Here is a 20,940-nt window from a genome sequence, read left to right as displayed (position 1 = left end):
CATATCTTTCATGCTGTCAACAGCATTTTAACCTTCAATGACACAGTCTCTTCACTACAAAGATAATGTTGAGAGTCTGTAAATACCTCTTCTGGAACACTTGTGTTAAATGGGTCACGACTGGGAGAGCCCATGACTGGTGTAGATGATAGACTTTTCTCCAGGTCACTAAAACCCTGTGCATCCAGCAAAGTGGAGATGGAACCAGAAGTGAGCAGACCGTCAAAGTCGCCATCTTGGTCTAGGAAAAGGAGGAGAATAGCAGCTTTTCATTTACATTTCATTTTTGGAGGAATACCAACTGAATATAAAAATTTTTCTCATCCTCAAAAATCAAAAGCGAGTTTCCTCTGAAATCCTTAGAAAAATAACAAGAGGGCCTCTAGGAGACATGTTAAACTATGAGCACCTGAAGCCCGAGGGTGGTATTAATAGCTACTACAATAGCTACTACCACGGACTCACAGCCTTGAAATCAGAAGTTAATTTAGTCCAACAACCTTCCCTAATTTTGTTTCAGAATTTGGGGCTTTGCAAATTTCAGTTCAGAAACAACCAAGCGGGAGAATATCAGTGGTACAACAAACTAATTCTGAACAGTAACACAGTCACCATGAGAAAATCAATATTCATCATTCATCATTTCTGTGTTCTTATTTTTTTAATTTTTTAATTTTTTTTATAAACAAATAATGTATTTTTATCCCCAGAGGTACAGGTCTGTGAATCGCCAGGTTTACACATTTCACAGCACTCACCACATCATTTCTGTGTTCTTAAAACAAAACAAAACAAAAACCACACACATATAAAGAAAAAAAAAATAGGCAATCTTCTGATTCCTTAAGATGATCCTTCTGTGCCATTTATTTTAAAGAAGAAAGAATAGCCTTACGGACAAATGCAACTACACACCCAGCAAAGCAGCCAACTTTGAGAACTACACCTCCATCGCCAGCGATGAAAAGGATTAGGTGCTGAACAACTGTGTCAGATATTCTTTTTTAAAACCAAAAAATGATGCTTAAAACACTATTCTCTGAATAGTACAAAATGGCAAATCATAAACTCATTTAAAGCTGTTAACTAGACTTACCTTCTTAGATTTTTATTAGGCATTTATTCTAATTTCATTAAAATGTAGGTATTATTGGCATTCTCTAAGGACTAAGTAAATACAAATACTAGTTAGAAATCACTGTTTATAAACTCTTCATTAGAACAGGACATAATTTTCTTTTCTTTTTTTTTTTTAAAGAGTTTATTTATTTGACAGAGAGAAATCACAAATAGAGAGGCAGGCAGAGAGAGAGAGAGAGAGAGAGGGAAGCAGTCTCCCTGCTGAGCAGAGAGCCCGACACGGGACTCGATCCCAGGACCCCGAGATCATGACCTGAGCCGAAGGCAGCGGCTTAACCCACTGAGCCACCCAGGCGCCCCAAGAACAGGACATAATTTTCAATGGTGGTTAAAAACTACCTCTTTTTAATATACAAATGTCAGTAAGTACATGATAAGATGTCCAATAGTTTTCATCTGAGGGACTGTGATGAGAATACTTAAACATTAAACCAATTAAATCAAAATCATATCAAATGTACAGGATTGTTAAGTTTCAAATACCACACCAAGTGTTGGCAAGTGTGTTCACCAATTATAACTCTGATACATTGCTGTTGGCAATGTAAAATAATACAACTAACTTTGGAAAAGAAAACGAAAAACAACCTCTTTTTGCTACACATTTTTTTTTTAAATTTTATTTATTTATTTGACAGACAGAGATCACAAGTAGGCAGAGAGAGAGGAAGAAGCAGGCTCCCTGCGGAGCAGAGAGCCCAATGCGGGACTCGATCCCAGGACCCCGAGATCATGACCTGAGCCGAAGGCAGTGGCTCAACCCACTGAGCCACCCAGGCGCCCTTGCTACACATTTTATATGCATTAAAAAAGATGAAAAAAAAAAATACACGAGGGGCGCCTGGGTATCTCAGTTGGTTAAGTGTCTCTTTTTTTTTTTTTTTTAAGCTTTATTTATTTATTTGAGAGAGAGAGAGAGAGAGAGCATGCACATGAACACACAGGCCAGGGGAGGGACAGAGGGAAAGAATCTTCAAGTAGCCTCCAGCTGAGTGCAGAGCCGAGGTAAGGCCTGATATCACGACCCATAAAATCATGAGCTGAGCTGAAACCAAGAGTTGGACACTTAACAAACTGAGCCACCCAGGCGCCCCAAACGTCAGACTCAATCTCCGCTCACGTCTTGATCTCCAGGTCGTGAGTTTAAGCCCTATGTTGGGCTCCATGCTGGTCATGGAGTCTATTTTAAAACAAAACCAGATTAAACAAAACAAAAACAAAAAAACAAAACATGAAACTGACAAAAATGATCACGTCAGTGCAATTATGAAGAATATTTACCCCTTTTCTTGATTTTGTTTCATAATTATAGAAATTAATGTTTTCCCTTGATTTTTAAATATAAAAACTACAGTATTGAGATTCTATAAAATCAAATACTGTTTTAAATGTTATGACTACGTAAAAATCAATCACTTGTTAATTTGCAATATTGTCTAAAAAGAGACACTCTCTTGAAGGCAGAGAAAAGGCGAGTGATGAGAATCGCTGTAAGAACACTGACAGAGGTTCATTTGCTTGCTCATTTGGGTATTTACAAAATTTTAACATACACTAAGTCCTGTGAAAAATAAGATGAAGATCCATTTTTCCCCCTCAGAAATCCTCGTCTGAAGTAGGATTTTCTTTCTTTTTGAACTCCTCGAAATTGAAATTCCAAAATCTGAGTATTTCACAAGTATCTCTGAAAAAATTTATTACTCATGTTTACTTTTAAAGCAAATAGCCCACCTTACATTGCTAATGAACAAGAAAACTTTCAAAGTTCTTAACAGTTTTGTTTTAAATGACCCCCAGAGATTTTCCACATTTGAGGATGGCCAACTAGACCATGCACAGATAAAATAATACCACATCAAAAGGCATAACTATTTTATTAAGCTTTTAGTTCTAATTAACATACAGTGTAATACTACTTTCAGGCATACAATATAGTAATTCAGCACTTCCAAACATCACCCTGTGCTCATCCCAACAAGTGCACTCCTTAATCCCCATCAAAGCGTGACTATTTTTACTTAGATGTCTTACGGTTTTGGTTTTATTTTATTTTATGTTTTAACTTAACACATTCAAAGCTGAACACAATCCCCCTTAATCATTTCAGTGCGCCCTCACCAGGCTTCGCTACCTTGGTAAAATCACCCACCTGGTCGCTTTAGTCAAAAATGTCAATCTTTCTTGATTCTTTCCTCTTCTTCACTCTCATCTAATTCATCACACCACTGTGTTAGTTCGAACACCAAAATATGTTTCTAATCAGTACCATTATTAACATTCCATTTGGAATCCTGCGAGAGCCTCTTGACTGGCGTCCCTTCCTTCCGATACTGCTCCCTCCTCCCAGTATGGACCATTTGTTACGAAGATGCCCCAGACTTGTAAAAACCCTTCAGTGGATCCCTCTGGGCTCACAGAGCTGAATGCCTCACATTGCCTGACCTGGCCAACGCTAACTTCTATCCGCTCGGCTCATCTCCTCTCATTCTCTACCTGATCACTACCTTCCAGTCAGTCACAATGGTCTTTTTACTTCTTAAATACACCAAGCCCATTTCCCCCATAGGCTCTTAAAAAAAAAAAAAAAGATTTTACTTATTTATTTTTGAGAGAGAGAGAGATAGAAAGCATAAGCAGGAGGGAAGGGTAGAGGGAGAAGCAGACTGTTTGCTGATCAGGGAGCCCAATGCAGAACTCGATCCTAGGACCCTGGGATCATGACCTGTGCTGAAGGCAGACGCTTAACCCACTGAGCCACCCAGATGCCCCTCCCCACAGGCTCTAGAACACACTGTTCTGTCTAGAATGCTATCTGATGAACTCCACACAGAGGTTCTCCTTGACCAACCAGTCCACAGTATTCTCTTTGGCCTACTGACCAAGAAAGTGTGTGATATTGTTTCCTAATGATACTGTTGAATGAATGAACAAATGAACTATTTTGCAATAATGGATATTCCAGAAAAATGAAACCAAATGTTAAAGTTCATAGCCACTTAAAATCAAGTAAAGTAGAAAAATCTATAGAGCTACACTACCTTTTTTACCTTGGGTCAGTATCACTGTATCTTGCATTTTCTTGTACCTGTTCAGGCACTGTCGAAGATCTTCTATTTTCCGATCCTATTAATAAAATAAATTGTCATCTTTAAACTATGACTTTAAACAGTAAAAGCAATTGCAACACAAAGAATAGGGAGACATGAATTATTTACATTATTCAAGGAATATTTCTAAACTTTAGTAAAACTGGTAATATCTAAAATAGTTTTCCTACGTACATCAGAGATAGAGAAAAAGTACCTCTAAATTTAGAGATCCTATCCTTCAGCTGCCATCTTTAAAAAACAAAAACAAAACAAGGTAATAAGATACAAAACAAAAACAAAACAAGAAAAAAAATCAACTTTAATTATTCTCCTCTCCAACTTATGGGCATGTCTTGAAAGAAAGATCTACACTTGTCGTCTTTACCTGAGGTCATCAATTACAATCTGGCCTTTCTCTTCTCAAAACACTCAGCCAAAGTTGTACCAATTAGTCATCAGAGACTTCATATTTACTAAAAATAAGAGAACTTTTCATCCTTTTTCTAATTTGACCTCTGATACTTGACTGACCCCATTCTTTCCTCCTTCTTTCTCCTTCACTTTTCTTTCCACTCTTTCTTCTATTTTGATTTCTTAATTCCTCGACCAGATAGATATTCTACTTCCACTATCCCCACTATCTACCCAGCCCAGTCTATAAAATGTTAGTGCTTTAAGATTTTGTCCTTTACCCCCACTCTGGTGGATTCTAAAAAAATGGGTTCCCTAGCTCTTCCCTCACTGGTTTTGGGCCTGGCCATGTGACTTGCTTTGGCCAAAGAGATATCAACAAATGTGGTTAGGGTTTGCCCTCTCTCTCTGCTCCAGGGAACCTTCACTATGTGAATTAGCACAGACTAGTCTAATGGAAGACGAGAGATCATTTGGAAAAGAGATATCCAAGATGGGCCCAGCCTATGCAAGGGTGTTAATCACTAGACATGTGAGTCACACCAGCCTAGACCATCCAGCCCCATCCCACCCACCAGCTAACTGCAGAGATCAACAAAGCCAGCCCAGACCAGGAGAACCCCCTAACCAACCATCAGAAGTATGAGAAATAATAAATGTGATTTGTCATGGAGCAAAAGCTAACTTACATATCAACTACAGCTTAGTCCCCGAAAATCTACAATTCTGTACTTTTCCAAAAATTGATTGGGTTCATTCCCTACCCAATCTATAATTATACATTAACCCCCAAATTTAGATTCATTTTCCAACTTTCTATGAGAAATCTCCTTTTAAAAGTCCCATGAGCACATCAAAGTGAATGTCTCTAAAATTAAGCTCATTATTTGCCCCTGGTACTTGAGCTTAGATTCCCTTAACTCTTTGAGGGCACTATCATTCACCTCATTACTCAAACTAGAAACTAGAAAATCCAAAAAAAAAAAAAAAAAAAAAAAAAAAAAACTTCAAAGATTTTACTTATTCGAGACAAAAAGAGGGTGAGAGTGAGAGAGAACAAGCAGGAGGAAGGGGCAGAGGGAGAGGGAGCAGGCTCCCACAGGGAGCCTGATGTGGGGCTCAATCCCAGGACCCTGTGATCATGACCTGACCGAAGGCAGGTCATTAACCAACTGAGCCACCCAGGAGCCCTCAAATCCAAAAAATTTTTTTAAAAAATCCTGTCAACCTGTGTAAATGTCAGCTTCATATACCCCTCTCCCTTATCTCATTCTGAACTTTCCCAACATGCACTGGGCTGTTCCAAGCCTGGGCTTTTGAGACATGTTTGGTTTGTAAATACTCTCCTTAGAAGCTTTCATTTTCCTGATGAACAACTGTTGCCTTTCCTCAGATTTTGCTCAAATGCGACCTCTTTGAAGCCTTCTGGAACTACTAAAAACTTATGTCAGCGTTGGTACTCCTAAAGCAGTTTGAATGCTAGTAAGCCCTCAGTCAACACTGGGAGATTTGTTTGTTATTGATGCTTTTTGAGAGAGAGAAATTAAGACTAAATGAATTTGTGATTACTTTTTTAAAAGTAAAAGCTATGGGGGCACCTAGGGGACTCAGTCAGTTATGCATCTACCTTTGGCTCAGGTAGTGATCCCAGAGTCCTGGGATCAAGCCCCATATCAAGCTCCCTGTTCACTGTTTTTCTCTCAAATAAATAAAATCTTAAAAAAAAAAAAAAAAAGTTAAAACTACATGGGCCCCTTGCTAATGACTTTCTTTCCTTTTTATTCCATAGTGGGAAAGACTAGCAAAAAGAAACCTATATATAGGTGGGTGGGGAGGGCAATGAGTTTATTTCCTAATAAAGAGCAAATAAAGAGAATGAAAGGCAAAAATATAGAGTAAAACAGAGAACACAAGAATTAGAGAAAGAAACAAGATGAGACAAAAAGATCAAGGCAAAATTCTTTGGCAGTTGCTTGTTTTTTTTACTTCCTTGAAATGACTCTTTTCTTGAGAAAATGCCTCCTTGTTCTATTCATTGAGTAACATGAGGTAAGAGTAGTTCTGATGATGGGAGCTGAGCCCGACTGTTGCTGTCCGCTGGATATATGGCTGATCAGGTAGGCCATGAAGAAATGAAGAAACACCTTGCTTTAGAGGACACTGTTTCCCTGCTCTAAGCAGAATGAAATCAGGGAAGCAATAGGAAAGAAGACTCTGGAGTCCCTGGAATTTGGCCAACAAAGCTAAAAGACAGCCTAGGGCCATTTTTTATTTCATGGTGCTGATGCCTCTGTTCTCGTATCTCACCTCTCAGGAGAACAGAGACAATCCCTCATGTGAAAGAATCCAGGAGTGTGAAGAAAATGATATGAAGAAAATTAACCTCATCAGGAAGCTAACAGCGGTCATGGGCCACCCCTTTTAGAGTTCATGCTAGCCCAGAAAGGATGCACTGTGGACTGTATCCTTTCTCTCATTTCCCACCTGAATATAAAGAAATGATCTGAGGGCTTGAACATTTTTCCAGATTCACAGGGAGGTGGGGGAGAGAGATCTCAGTGGACCCAGTGCTGCCAGTCACCGCTCTACCCACACAGTCACAATGACAACTGCCATCACCGACAGCAGGCACATGAGGGTAGAAAGGGAGAACGGTTGTCCCTCAATGTCAGTAGTGTGTAGGGTTCTTCCAACCTGACATATCTCAAGAAAACACATGGAATGATCAAAATGGTACACACCCATATAAATACTTTAATTTCATCTAGATACCTTTTCTTCATTTGCTGCCATCAAAGATTCCACAGCCTTTTTCATTTTTTGCACTTCAATATCTGAAAATATCACAAGAACATGTCAGAAGTCAGTTTTGTTAACGTGTGTGACAATAACAAGGGGCTGACTCTTCAGACTGAAATGTTTTAATGAAATGTTTACCGTCTATAACCTCTTTTGGGGAAAATCTGAAAAATGAACACCTTCCATGTAGCCTGAATAGTCATCACTCCAGAAAGCAAACAATAAGGGTGAGAGCTAACTACCCTCTCTCGAAGCAACAACAAAATCCTCACGAGAACACGGAAGGTGAAATTTCAGTGCTACAACCACGAAAACACAGTTTTTCAATTAAAAAAAAAAAGGAAACCTAGAAAGCAGTGGGTGAAAGCGATGGACGGTGTACATGATGACATAAACAGAGGACAGGATACTCAGTTTTAACCAAGATGGAGACATGAATGGCAAGAGCCTGATGGAATGTGGCATCTATAGCAGTCATGCTATGAAGTTGGTTGTAGGTTCCATACAGAAGGATAAGTACTTTGCTTCATCTATAAACATCATTTCCGACACTATTTTAAAAGGTAAATGTGATTTTCCTTAAAATTTGACAGTCAAATACAAAAGCACATTACTTTAATAATAAAAGAACCAATATTTTAAGATGAAATGTCAACCTAAAACAAAATCACAAATTTAAAAAATTCAAGCAGAAAAAAAACTAAGCTAAGGTTACCTGCTTCTGAGAAAAAAACACAAACTACTACTTAAGGTAAGTTTTAAAATGCATCATTCATCGCTGATGCAACATTTTCAATATGAAGGTATATTCTGTAGAAATTTTTTTTTTTTTTTGGATGCCCAATTCTCTGGACATAAGAATTCAACATCTGGAGGAAAGAGCCTATTAATTAATGATTTATCTCGATGATGCATTAGATAATCTGGGTTCTGTTAATCAGCCTGGGTACAATCTCTTGCCTAACACCAACAGGGTATGTTTAGTTCCTAATGTAGATCTCAGGGAAGAAGTGGGCTACAAAACATTGAAAAGTAATTTTCTCCTCTGACACTCTGTCTCCTGAACTACAAAGAAAATTCTTCCTCACCTCTGCTACTCTGGGTGTTCTGCTGTACCCTGTGGAGCAAAAGGGTTGAGTCAGGGAAAAAAAAAAAAAAAATCAGCAAAATGACCTTTTACTCCTTGTTTTTACTGTTTATTTACCCTCTATTTTGTGCACTCTGAAGAAATGGAGAGCTTATCGATGAAGCAACTTCACATCTTTGGTGAGAGAAATGTTTTTAAAACACATGCAAAGAACAGTCCAAGTAGTACTTTTGGTGAATGTAAAGGCTGATGGGAATACACCAAAAACCTTACTTTTGTCTTTGAGCTTCTTTTTAAAATTTTCATCTGTGCAGGAAAACCCATCGAATTGGAAGTTAGTATATACATTACAACAATAAATATTTTAAAAGTACTATTATTTAGTCTTTTGCCTAAGATAAAGAAACTAACCCTATAAAAACTGAATATTAAACACTATTTTGTGGCTTTAGGAATGGTACTGCAATGCATGATGCTCTGTGTAAGGTTAGAAAGAAAATATAATTCATCCAAAGACCTAGATTTGAGATCCTACCTCTGTCACTTCTTCTCTGTGAACCCTGATTTCCTGGTATATTAAAGTTAGGTCTGTGGAATACAAGCAGTCCTTATACTCTACGGGGTGAAAACACCATTAGTGATGTTTGGTTGTAACATTTCCATTACAGGTCAGCACATGGCTTTCCTGAATGTGCCCAGCACTTGGCTTATGACACATGGACCTCACCACTCAAATTCCATGACTCTGACATAGTCTATCTCCCGTTCAATGAGATGAATCCACTGATCACGCAGTGAGATCTTATGCCAACATCAGATTGCTATGAAGTTTCTAAACATTGCTCCCGACCCTTGTATTCATCGGGCTGTACGTCGGCGATAAGCAGTTCATAGATCAGTGTCCGTCTTTGGGCACCACTACTCCAACACGTCCTCTAGCCCACAACATGATTCCATTTTATTCTTAAAACCCTAAAGGCATGACCTATCTGTGAACGTCCTTTAAAGACTACATAATTCTAGGGATGCCTGGCTGGTTCGGTCAGTATAGTATGTAATTTTTGATCTCGGGGTGATGAGTTCCAACCCCATGTTGAGTGGAGAGCTTCCTTAAAAAACAAAAAAAGACAATGCCAGAATTCTATTATATGCCAAAATATACAAGGGGGGAAAAATCCTTCAATGGTTGATGAGTTGAGCTTTCTGATCCATAGGGAACTGCAACTACAGGGATATAAAGCCAGGGTATTCCAGAACCAAGAAAGACATTATAGGTAACCTAACTGAAGCCCTTCATTATTCAGACAGTGAGGTTACTAATGCTCACATAAAAATGTACTAAAGCTACACTCAATGGAATTTTTAGTTTCAAGAGTCAGAAGTTGATTTGGTAGCTTGCATGCCACAGTGATTTATAATAGCAAAGAAAGGTTAAATCAAACCCAGTGTTGTCAGGTGTTCTGTGCATTTATATTTCCAAATATAACATAAAAAACACATTTCATTCAAGTTATTTTCTATCACATATAACGTGTATTAAAAATGACAGTCCATACAATATTCAAGACAAACTTCCTCAGTTATGAGAAAAATTTTTGATAAATTCACACACGTTTTCAAAAAAGAGGATTATTTTTGCTTTCTAGCAGGTCGAGGGCTCAATCCATGATAAGAAATTTTCATTGATCTTCCAAAGATGCAAAGTCCTTTCCTCTCTTCTCTCAAAAGGGTAGGAATGGTTTCTAAATCTCTTAGTTTGTGCTGTTTCAAGTTCAGTTCAGAGGGAGATAATCCTGGGACATGATAATGTTCCCTTTTAATGCTTTCTGTCACTTCCTTGTACTGCCACCTGAACAAGAACTGTCTCGGCAGAATTTACAACTTAGTAATCTAAAATAAACACCGCATGAAGTACAGAGTTGCCCTCCTCCAGCTGCTGAAGAGGAAGCTACTAGATCCCCAGGCACAGGGAAGAGTTTCGGAGGAGGCCCTGCTGTCCTGGCCTCAGCTGGTTTCCGCTACCCTTCTCCTTTCCCTGAAAGGACTCACCACTGACACAGGGTTCTTTTGCAGGCGTGGGGAGTAAGGGAGGGCTGCACAGGGAGGTTTCTAACAAAGTAAGAGAACAATTGTCAAATGTATGTACCCACCTCGATCGAGAATTTCCACCCCTTCTCCTTTCATCTTGCACACCAATTTTTCCTGTAGCCTTTTTACTTCAGATTCCTTCTCTTCCAGCTGTTCTTTTAAAGATGCCAGTTCGTCCTACAAATGATAAGCTCATTTTACAACAGTGGATTATGACTAAAGGAGAATATTCAGGGAGCATGTTAACTCTTAAGTCAATAATGAGTTTTTGGGAATGAAACAAAAAAACGATAGGAATCTAGATGCAGACTTCAGAAACCAGACAGTGGAAGCAGGAAGCAAGACAATTAATGAAGGTCAATGTCTAATAATTCTGGTATAAGTGTTTCAAGTTTCTGTGTGACCAAATTAAAACAAAATGCTTTAAAGTGTAATTAGGACCTGAGTAGCCCTAAGTTTTAAAGCTTATGTTAAACAACAAAAAAAATCTCCCCCAGTTAATCAAGGATGATAATCAAATTAGACCCCGAGTGTCATAAAAGCAAAATAAAATGCAAATTGGAAAATATACATCAAGACTTGACTGAGATTTATTTAGTATTTCAAGATGGCATTCATGTTCCCTGAACATGAACAAGCCAGAGCTTAATTGATGGGTAAGGTAGCAAGTGATGAACAATGTTAGCCAAATCATGGGACTAATTCATCTTCATCACCAAAATAAAAGGAAAGAGTCTCCCAAAACAATGGAAAAAAGATTTAACAGATTTTAAATCCCCCCCCTTCTTTTTTACTATGTAGCTATTAAAGATTCCAAGTCCAATATTCTATTTACTAATGTTAAATTTTCAGTTTAATTTTGGTGAAGAATTAGCTTTAGCAAACTGAAATTTTGCTGGCTGTATTTTAGCACAGAAAATAAAGCTATGCAGTGGTAATAAGTGTATTTTTATAACTGATAAAAACATTTTATTTTCAGTCTCTTAATGTAGGTATTGTGTTTAGTACTATGAGAAGATCTCCAAAGAAGCAAGAAAGCTGGCCCTATACTTTTTACTTATGATAGGCACGGATCCCAAGTACAAGGAATTTTCAGTAGCACTGGCAAAAAGCTTCTTTACAGCAGTAATTTCAACTCACAGTCACGATATAGTTAACCTGTAAGAAAGTCCCAAAGGAAGAAGCAGTCTGATGCAAAATGGATATCTTTTTCCAGGTGCATTTTTACAACTATTTTACCAAGCTTGGATCTCAGGTACTCTAAGAGGGTGAGATCAAATTTCTAAATGAATATTTTTATTTTGCCCATTAATTATTTTTCATTAATTATTTCATATGTTTCTGAAAACAACATCAGGGATCTCACTGTCCCTTCCATCAGCTTTTTTAAATGTATTTTTAAAAAAACAGATAACACACACACGATGAATGCACATGCTACTAAAAACACTATCAAGGCAAAACAGCGCAAGCCAGAAAGCAAACAGGCCCAGGACCCCATTACCCAAAGTCTACTACACCTTCAGTGACTCCCATTTTTGTTCCATCCGCTGCTTTTCATACTGCATCTGACCCACCTTGATTTTCATGCTAGAAAGTTTGGCCATTAAAGACTGGTAGAGAGACAGAGGTGTGAAAGAAACCACAGATAGAAAAAGACAAGCCTAAATATCCAAGAAAATAGTATCGGTTTATAAAGGAGGTTAGGTTAACTAACAGAAATAACAGGTTATGTTTCACTAGATTAGTTAAAGCCCCAATTTTTAAAAATTCAGAATAGTGGTGTTCAAATTCAAGAAAGTCTCCAGCTTGGGGGGAAATTTCATTCACTTGTAAGATACCTTCTTTATCATCTATTGAGTTGAGAACTTGTATTACGGATCATAGATAAGTGAGTCAGGCTGTTTACAAATTTTTACCCTTGAGAAAACTTACCTTGGTTGATTTCAGCTTTTTTTCATACTGAAGTCTTTCATTGTCCATTTCACTGACTCTTAACCTCAAATCATTGATCTCTTGCATTAGCCCCTGTCAAAGAAGGAACAATGAAACACATTAGGAAAGCAGCAACACACCTATGTAGGCCAAAATAGCAGCTTGGAAACCTAAAGTCAACAAGCCCCTGGGTTCGGGTTGTATGAATTGGATCAGACAAATGGAAATAAATGTATCTCCCTGAGACCCAAAGCATCTTTCTAGTTAAAACACTATTTTAAATTCTCCATGCATCTGGCCTACAATCATGAGATTATGGAAATCAAAGGTAATTCTTTAAAATTTAAATTCCAATAATTAACATATAATGTATCATTAGTTTCAGAGGTAGAGGTCAGTGATTCATTAGTCTTATATAACATCCAGGCTCATCACATCAGGAGCTCTCCTTAACGCCCATCCCCCTGTTACCCCCTCCCCCCACCCACCACCCCTCCAGCAGCCCTCAGTTTGTCTCCTATGCTTAAGAGTTAAAAGGTGACTTTCAATTTTGATTAACAAAGGTAGCTAATCGCATACATCAATCATCAGCTATTTCTGGACTAAAAATCACCATATAGATTCCGACTTTAAAAATTAACTAGAAAAATTTTCTTTAGTAAAGCCATTACTTTTAGGGCCTTTTTATTTATAAAAACATTTTTACAATTTCTTCCTTTGTCTAACAAAAATATAGATTGTTCATCAACCCAGTCTGGGAGAATGGAATGGAATTTAAATCCTTTTATTGTTTTTTTGAAATGTAAACCTTTTAAACCAAGGATTCTCAACTTGAGGGTGGGTGAGGGCCCTGTAATTTACAAATACATTGTCATAACATGAATGTTACAATCGGAACAGGAAAAAGAAAATAATCCTAAGGTTTTCATAATACAAATATAGCCAGATGCTTTTCTCTTTCACATTAAAAAACAAAACAAAACAAAAAAACAAAAACTAATTTGCTTGTAAAACTTGTCTAAGTGTTCTAAGAAACAGTAACATATTTTTGTCTAGAGCCCAGACGGTAGGAAAAGGGAATCAGAATGCCACACAATAACAACTTCAAATACTGTGGAAAGGATTTCTTTTTTTATTACAAACCATCAAGACCCCACCAATGGTTAACATGTTTTTATTCCTCATTTTACAAGTCCTCTACTCTTGAGCCACAAATAAACAGATAACAGAATTATACAAAAATGCCATAAAAAAGAAACAATACCATAAGAAATAAAACTTTCTTACTAAACTTCTATGAGTAATGATTCACATATGGAGAAAGGGATGCCTTTCCTAAATTACTTAACAGTACTATATAATAATTACTCATTAGTTATTATTATAATTATTTTTTCTTTTTCTTTTTTTTCTAAAGAGAGAGGGCAAGAAGGAGAGACGTTACAAGCAGACTCCCACTGAGCATGGAGTCCTAGGCAAGGCTCAATGAGATTCTGACCTGAGCCAAAATCCGAGTCAGAGGCTTAACTGACAGGACCACCCAGGTGCCCATAGGACAATTGTTTATTAATACAGTACCTCAGTAAGGGATCAGCTATTTTCTCCTTTCACGAATGAGGTCAGGAACTGTTTGACATCATTTAATAACATTTTAGTTGTGATTCTTTATCTACAGGTTCAGAATTCAAGTCTTAGGAAAAAGTCAGTTTCTACCATTTATTTATCTCCCATTTATTAATCATTCTTGCATACTAGAATTCTTAGTGACCTTCCTTCATCTCCTGGTCTTTTTAATATATATCTTGCCACTTTTTCATGGTTAGCCGCTTTGAATTCCTATTTGGTATTGTCTTATTTTACCACTTCTTTTAGAAACAGTGACAACTTGCAAAAAGAAGTAACTGAAGAAAACAGAATTATAAATTGAGATAATTTTTCTATTAAAAAACAAACAAACAAACAAACAAACAAACAAACAAACAAACAAACCCTACCCAAATTTCCCTTCTGGCAACACTGTAAGTATGAATGTAAATCTCCAACCTGAAAGAAGTCCTGTTTTTCCATAGTCACTCAAGCTGGAAAATCTGGAAATAGCTCCTTAATATAAGACTTTAAAATAATGGAATTCAAATTATTTCCAATTCAGTTCTTTATGAAAAGAAAATCCCAGTTACTAGTCCCTTTTCCCTCTCCGAGTAACTCTTCAGGCTCCACAGAAACGCAATTTCTGGCATCTGTACTCTTACCAGAAGGGGGCACTGTTGAATAGTGTTAAGCATCTCCTATCAGCCATTCCAGGCAAGTCTTCAAAATTACAGGATTTCAAGACTTTTACCCTTAATCTTTCAGAAGTGCCTATATTTCTTCCCCACTCCAATATTTTCTTAGAAATTAATCTCCAAATAATCTAAAATTCTAAGACAAAGTTAAGGAATTTTGGATTCATGAAACAGCCAGGGAAACTTTTGTTTGTTTTTAAAGGAGGCTCCAGACCCAATATGGGGCTTAAACTCATGACCCTGAAAACAAGAGTTGCACGCTCTACTGACTGAGCCAGCCAGGCACCCCCCAAACATTTTATTAAGGGAACAATAATAGGAAAGAGCACATTCAATTCGGTTTTAATTTTGAGGACTATTTTATTTATTGTCATATGTAATGAGGTTGATCAGATTATAGCTTATAATCTCTAGATATGCATGTGGTATTTTACCAATAGTGTTGAATATATTAGAAAATTATCAAGGATTGAGTTTACAGAAAGTTTGATGACAGGATCACTTTGCTTATGATTGAAAATGCATGAATGAAGGAAGGAAGCACCAGGGGAAAAAGTTTTATTAAAAAAATGCAGACAGGGCACCTGGGGGGCTCAGTCGCTTACATCTCTGACTTGATCTTTGGCTCAGGGTTATGGAATCGAGCCCCACGACAGGCTCCTCGCTCAGCACAGTGTCTCTTGAGATTCTCCCTCACCTTCTCCCTCTGCCCCTCCTCCTGCTCACATGCTCTTTTTCTCTCAACTAAATAAAATCTTTTTTTTTTAAATGCAGACAAACTCAAGAGATGTGACTATTGCTCTGGAGTCTTACAAAAAAATCCTAACACATCCACTTCTATTTAGTCCCAATGCTTGGTTAATATCCCAGATCCAAATTAACCAGTCGTGCAGGTTGACTCCCCCTCAACTTTATGGACACAAGGGAAAGGGCCAACTCCTGACCAGAACACTGCAACTTCTTTCCCTGCACCAGAGTAACCTCTATGGCACACCGTCCATCTGTTGACTGAACTCTGTCATGTTATGCAGCAAGCGTGGAGTCAGGGAACGACAGAGAGGAAATAGAGGAAAATATCCAAACGGATTTTTTCAAGAAAGCACAAAAGGGACAATTTTAGAGAAACTGGGTGACTTTCTCAGTTCTGTTCTAAGAGCCCCAGCCTCAATCAAGTGAGGAACATGCTCATATAGGTGACTGACAAAGAACTTTAGAAGATTAAACATGAACTAAGTTGGGGATTTCCTTTTGCTGTTGAGGAAGTAACACATAACGCCAAGACTTTCCATTACAGTTCCATTTTGGCAGAAAATTTAATTTGGAAAATAGCAATGGAGTACATCTCACTAAAGCCAGTCTATACGGGACTTGCCCACAGTGGGTAACATACCTAAGGTACCCCATTATCATGATGGTATAGAGTTGGCTTCAAAGAAATGTGTGCAAAGAAAACAGAGGGGGAAGAATACTTAAATGAGTTCTTCTCCTCTCCGCTTCTTGGGACCCAGTTTCTAATGCAGTATGACAACTTTCCATACTCCAACCGAGGAAACGAGAGAGAGAGAAAGGAAGAGATGTCCCTGGGAGATAAGGGAGTCCTGCGGATCTTCAAATTTTTTCCAAATAAACAGATTTCAAACGGATATTATCTCTTTTCCCAGCAACAAATAATAAGCAAATAAAAGACCCAGATTAACAATAAAACAGTCCAAAGAACAAAACATGTTTAACCACAAAAATGGGTACTTCAAGTTGTAGAACCTATCCCAAATTTCACAAAAGTATAGCAAGCTTTATTTAATTGGTATGATTTATGTGTGGAAGAGACCAAAAGTAGAAGGCCAAACTAAATAAACTCTAAAAATCTGATTTTTATGATTATATAATAAAAGCATGTTCTCTGTACGTATTTTCAAACTTACTTATTATATAGAAAATAATCAGTACAACTTAAAAATGGCTATTAGTAAAGTGATACACTTAAACCCATTATTTCCATAATGAAGAAAACCACTATGGATGGACAGGAGGACAGAGAGGCAGATGAACAGAGAGAAGCTCCAAATGTCACAAAGTGAAAAGTTCTTTCTAAAGACTAATGAAAGGTTAAAATTTCATATCAAAAGTCTCACAATTTAAAAAAAGGTTATGAAGGGGCGCCTGGGTGGCTCAGTGGGTTAAAGCCTCTGCCTTCGGCTTGGGTCATGATCCCGGCGTCCTGGGATCGAGCCCCGCATCGGGCTCTCTGCTCAGCGGGGAGCCTGCTTCTCTCCTCTCTCTCTCTGCCTGCCTCTCTGCCTACTTGTGATCTCTGTCTGTCAAATAAATATATAAAATCTTTAAAAAAAAAAAAAAGGTTATGAACAACAACAAAAAGTCTCACAACAAATATTGCCATGAGCATTTAGTGATTAAAAAGTCAATGTAAAAAAAGCCAATGTAATTAAAGATTATTCCTAAGAAGGAGCACGGATGAACGAGAACATGTAGTAATTAACTACCTCCCCCTCATGCCTACAAGCAATTTCAACTTGCTCTGGAAATATGTGTATGACATATACACATGCACACACATATGTATGTAAAGAGGAGGGTATCACTTACCTCCGTGTCTCTGAACCTATCTTCATAATCCAATCTATCCTTCTCCACAGCGGTCAGTTTAAGCTTCAAGTTAGATATTTCAGCCATCAGATCCAACTTCTGAGTTTCTAAGGATGTCCTACTCAGAAGCTCCTATTGGAATTTAAGAGATACACTTAAAACTTGTTTTATTACAAATCACCACATATGATTGTGTCTTACCCCTGCAAAGCAGTAACTATCAAGTCGGGAATGTGGTAAAGATTAGTCACTGAACAGATAAAATTTGAAAAAATTATCTGCTTCTGTGAAACTTCATTGAGCAGAACTAAGTGTGCACTTGCTTCCTGGGGAGACGTACATGCTCTAGATACGCAGAAATCTTAAATGTGTCAAAGCCTGATGAGAACACTGATGCTGACAGGGTCGCTCTGTGTCAGGCACTGTTCTGATATGGTTCGATCCTCAAAACAACCTTCTAAAGTAGAAACTCCTACTAAAGATAACTCATGAATTATCCTTGTTCAACAAATGAGGAAGGTGAGGAACAGAGAGGCTGAAAACCTGCCAAAGGTCATACAGCAAGGATGTGGCAGAGCAATGACTCAAACTGAAACAGTCTCCTTCCAGTACGTACCCTACCTGCTATATTATAGGTGCTCTCGTCTACAAGCACTGTGTGTGTGTTTGTGTGTGTGTGTGTGTGTGTGTGTGTGTGTGTGTGTGTGTATTACAAGTTTGGGTTTGTTTTTTTTTTCCCCAGTAAAAGTCACATACGGTACGTATCTTTTTTCTTAATCATAAAATATATGCTCATATCTGGGGATTAGGAAACCATATGCAAATTTAAAGAAGAACATTAAAACTACCTATAAGCCTATCAATATTTTACTCCAGATTCTAATTACATGAACACTTTCTATTGTATGCATGTGTTTTGAGACCCTGTTACCCTAGGTTTTTGCTTAAAATATGCCAGTCTCGGTGAATCATGAACTTCAATGCTGCATCCAAGGGGACACAACATACAAGTGCAGAACTTCAAATAGGTGAGCAAGAAAACCCCACCTCAGTGAAGGCTTCTGAACATACCTGCTGCAGCATTTCCTCTGTGGCGTTTAGCTTCTCCCGGTGCTCCTCAAGACAAAATTCCAAATCTCGAATCTTCTCCCCCTGAGCCTCCACCTGGTCTGTTAACACACTTACCTGTATTTAGAGCAAAATACTTCAATAGATTAGGAAGGATTTGGGTCCCATTGCAAACTTTATTTCTCTAAATAGAACAAAAACTGGAATGATGTCACTACCCATTTGTTGTAAGGAAAAAAAAAAACTGTCAATAAGACAGCAGTCCTTTACAATCCTATTTAAGTGATGCTTCTTGACCTGCGGACTCCCAATTTTTAAGGAGGTTAGGGCTGATTGGGGATATGCAATACCTTGTAGTTATAGGTTAACATCATTTCAACCATTTTATGCGAGAGGGTATGTGCATAGATCATCATTTTTGGGGAGGTTGGAATGGGAGTGGGAGGTAGTATTAGAGATTAAGAGAGGAAATGGAGTTATGTTTCAAAGAGAAGCTGTCAAGGACTACACATGAGTTTTTCCCCACTATCACCAATCCCGTAAATACACTGCAATTTACTTAGCTCAAAATACCAAAATAAAAATGTTTGTCATGCATTTAAAACATTAAGAAGAAGAAAACTCCAATTTAGCCACTAAACCAGACTCCACTACTCACTTCTGTTCTGTTCAGCTCACGGGATCATTTTTAAAATTGAAAATTAAATAGATTCAGATTCAAAAACATTCAGATTTATGAAAATCTGTAGTATAAAATTACAATTTATGCTATAAATTAAAAACACCAGATCAACTAAGATGACAGATCAGATCAGAAAGTCAGCTTAGATGACACTGTGGCTGTCAGAGGAGCCGAGGCTGCTCACTCTAGACTGGGGAGGCACACCTTTGTGCTGCCACAGTCCTCACCACTCCCTATTGTGTGTACATACTTATTTCTATCAGCAATCCGGCTCCCAAACATCTGAATATGCCATCCCAATTTAAAATGGTCTTTGTAAATATGTTGTGGAGGAAGAATAGCATTGTTAAAAATCACTTGCCTGAAGAACGAGAGATTCTTTATCATTTTCTAAACGTGCTAGCCTTTCTTGATACACCTCTCCATTTCCGGGCAGGTGTCCGTTTGTCTGAAAAGATGAAGGAGTATGTGTAAGGCTTGACTCTCTTTAAAACTGAAACGACTGGGGCGCCTGGGTGGCTCAGTGGGTTAAGCCTCTGCCTTCAGCTCAAGTCATGATCTCAGGGTCCTGGGATCGAGCCCCACATCGGGCTCTCTGCTCAGCAGGGGGCCTGCTTCCTCCTCTCTCTCTGCCTGCCTCTCTGCCTGCTTGTGATCTCTCTCTGTCAACTAAATAAACAAAATCTTTAAAAAAAAAAAAAAAAACTGAAACGACTGTGGGCAAATAAAATGGCATACATTCTTAATCCAAGGAACCTGAATAGAATTCAGCTAGCTGCTACAGCCATTGGCAGAAAACACAAGACTTAAACTTGGTCCATTTGCCTCAAAATAGGTAAAATGGGCATGGTAGGCATGTTATCACCAAACCAGACAAGTTCCCATCAAGCAGAAAAATCATGACCTAAAAGGAACAGGGGTTACTAACAGTCGCTCGCAGGGACGCATAGCTGGGTCATGCAAAGTTTCGCAAGTGTGTGGTCAGGCAGAAATTCCTTATGCCACCTGAAGGATCTGTGCTACTAATTCTGGGTGGGGGCACTGAGAATGTCCTGGGCTGCCCTTACGTGCCTCCCCTCTCCTCCCAAGTTGCAAACCCAGAACTGCAAATGCCTGTCTTTACAGACGAGGCTATGGGGGCGGCTCACATCAGCTTCCTCCCTGCTACTCAGGACCAAATCTCAGGACAAGCCTTCCCTTTAGCTTTGAAGCCTTTCTTCCTTCCCCTGAAAGCTTAGGAAAAGCAGTCCACAACGACTTCTCCCAGCCGTCGCCATCCACACTTTACCAGGAACTTTATTAGCTCCCATCCTGACTTCATTCTTCGTGACTTTGCCCAAGTCTGTTACGTTATGCCGAGCTCCTGCTGAGCCTGGAAACATGTATCATCCTGCAAGCACAGCACTGGCCTGGGGCTCTGCTTAGACTCGTGCTTGCTCTCTTCACCTCCCTCCAGCCCCGCACGTTTTTTATCAGATTCGGACAAGTCCGTGCATATGTAAATGCCGAAGGAAACACCGATTGGGAAAGCGAGTCACATTTGTTTCTCGGCTGTCTCATATATAAAAGTCATTAAGGAGACACACAAAAAGGCTCACGGAGAGCAGACAACATAAAAACATCATTTTGAAATACAGCAGTGTATCTGATATGTCCCTTGTTATCTCATGTATATAGCTCATAATCATATGACAGGTAATCCCAATAGAATTTCCTGATTCCTCATTCAACTCCAACAGAAATAAAAGCCACTGG

The 20,940-nt window shown here is 38.4% G+C and overlaps 1 protein-coding gene across 9 annotated transcripts in view; it reads right to left on the bottom strand.

Moving 5' to 3' along the window:
* PPFIBP1 (PPFIA binding protein 1) overlaps positions 1–20,940 on the bottom strand; it is a 95,340-nt gene that overhangs the window by 23,525 nt on the left and 50,875 nt on the right. For 2 of the 9 annotated variants that reach the window (XM_047740369.1, XM_047740365.1), the window contains 10 exons: positions 19,547–19,633; positions 18,507–18,620; positions 17,436–17,567; positions 12,550–12,642; positions 12,135–12,227; positions 10,677–10,791; positions 8,800–8,832; positions 7,413–7,474; positions 4,179–4,263; positions 87–241 (listed from right to left, as the gene is read on the bottom strand). In XM_047740369.1, the coding sequence (XP_047596325.1) occupies positions 87–241; positions 4,179–4,263; positions 7,413–7,474; positions 8,800–8,832; positions 10,677–10,791; positions 12,135–12,227; positions 12,550–12,642; positions 17,436–17,567; positions 18,507–18,620; positions 19,547–19,633 (969 nt within the window). The remainder of the gene's footprint in view (positions 1–86; positions 242–4,178; positions 4,264–7,412; positions 7,475–8,799; positions 8,833–10,676; positions 10,792–12,134; positions 12,228–12,549; positions 12,643–17,435; positions 17,568–18,506; positions 18,621–19,546; positions 19,634–20,940) is intronic. The other 7 variants (XM_047740367.1, XM_047740371.1, XM_047740370.1 and 4 more) reach the window with 4 other exon arrangements.

This window comes from Lutra lutra, chromosome 8, assembly GCF_902655055.1.
Source record: "Lutra lutra chromosome 8, mLutLut1.2, whole genome shotgun sequence".
Taxonomy (NCBI): domain Eukaryota; kingdom Metazoa; phylum Chordata; class Mammalia; order Carnivora; family Mustelidae; genus Lutra; species Lutra lutra.
The sequence above is the reverse complement of the archived record's forward strand: the minus strand, read 5'-3'. Positions and strand labels throughout refer to the sequence as shown.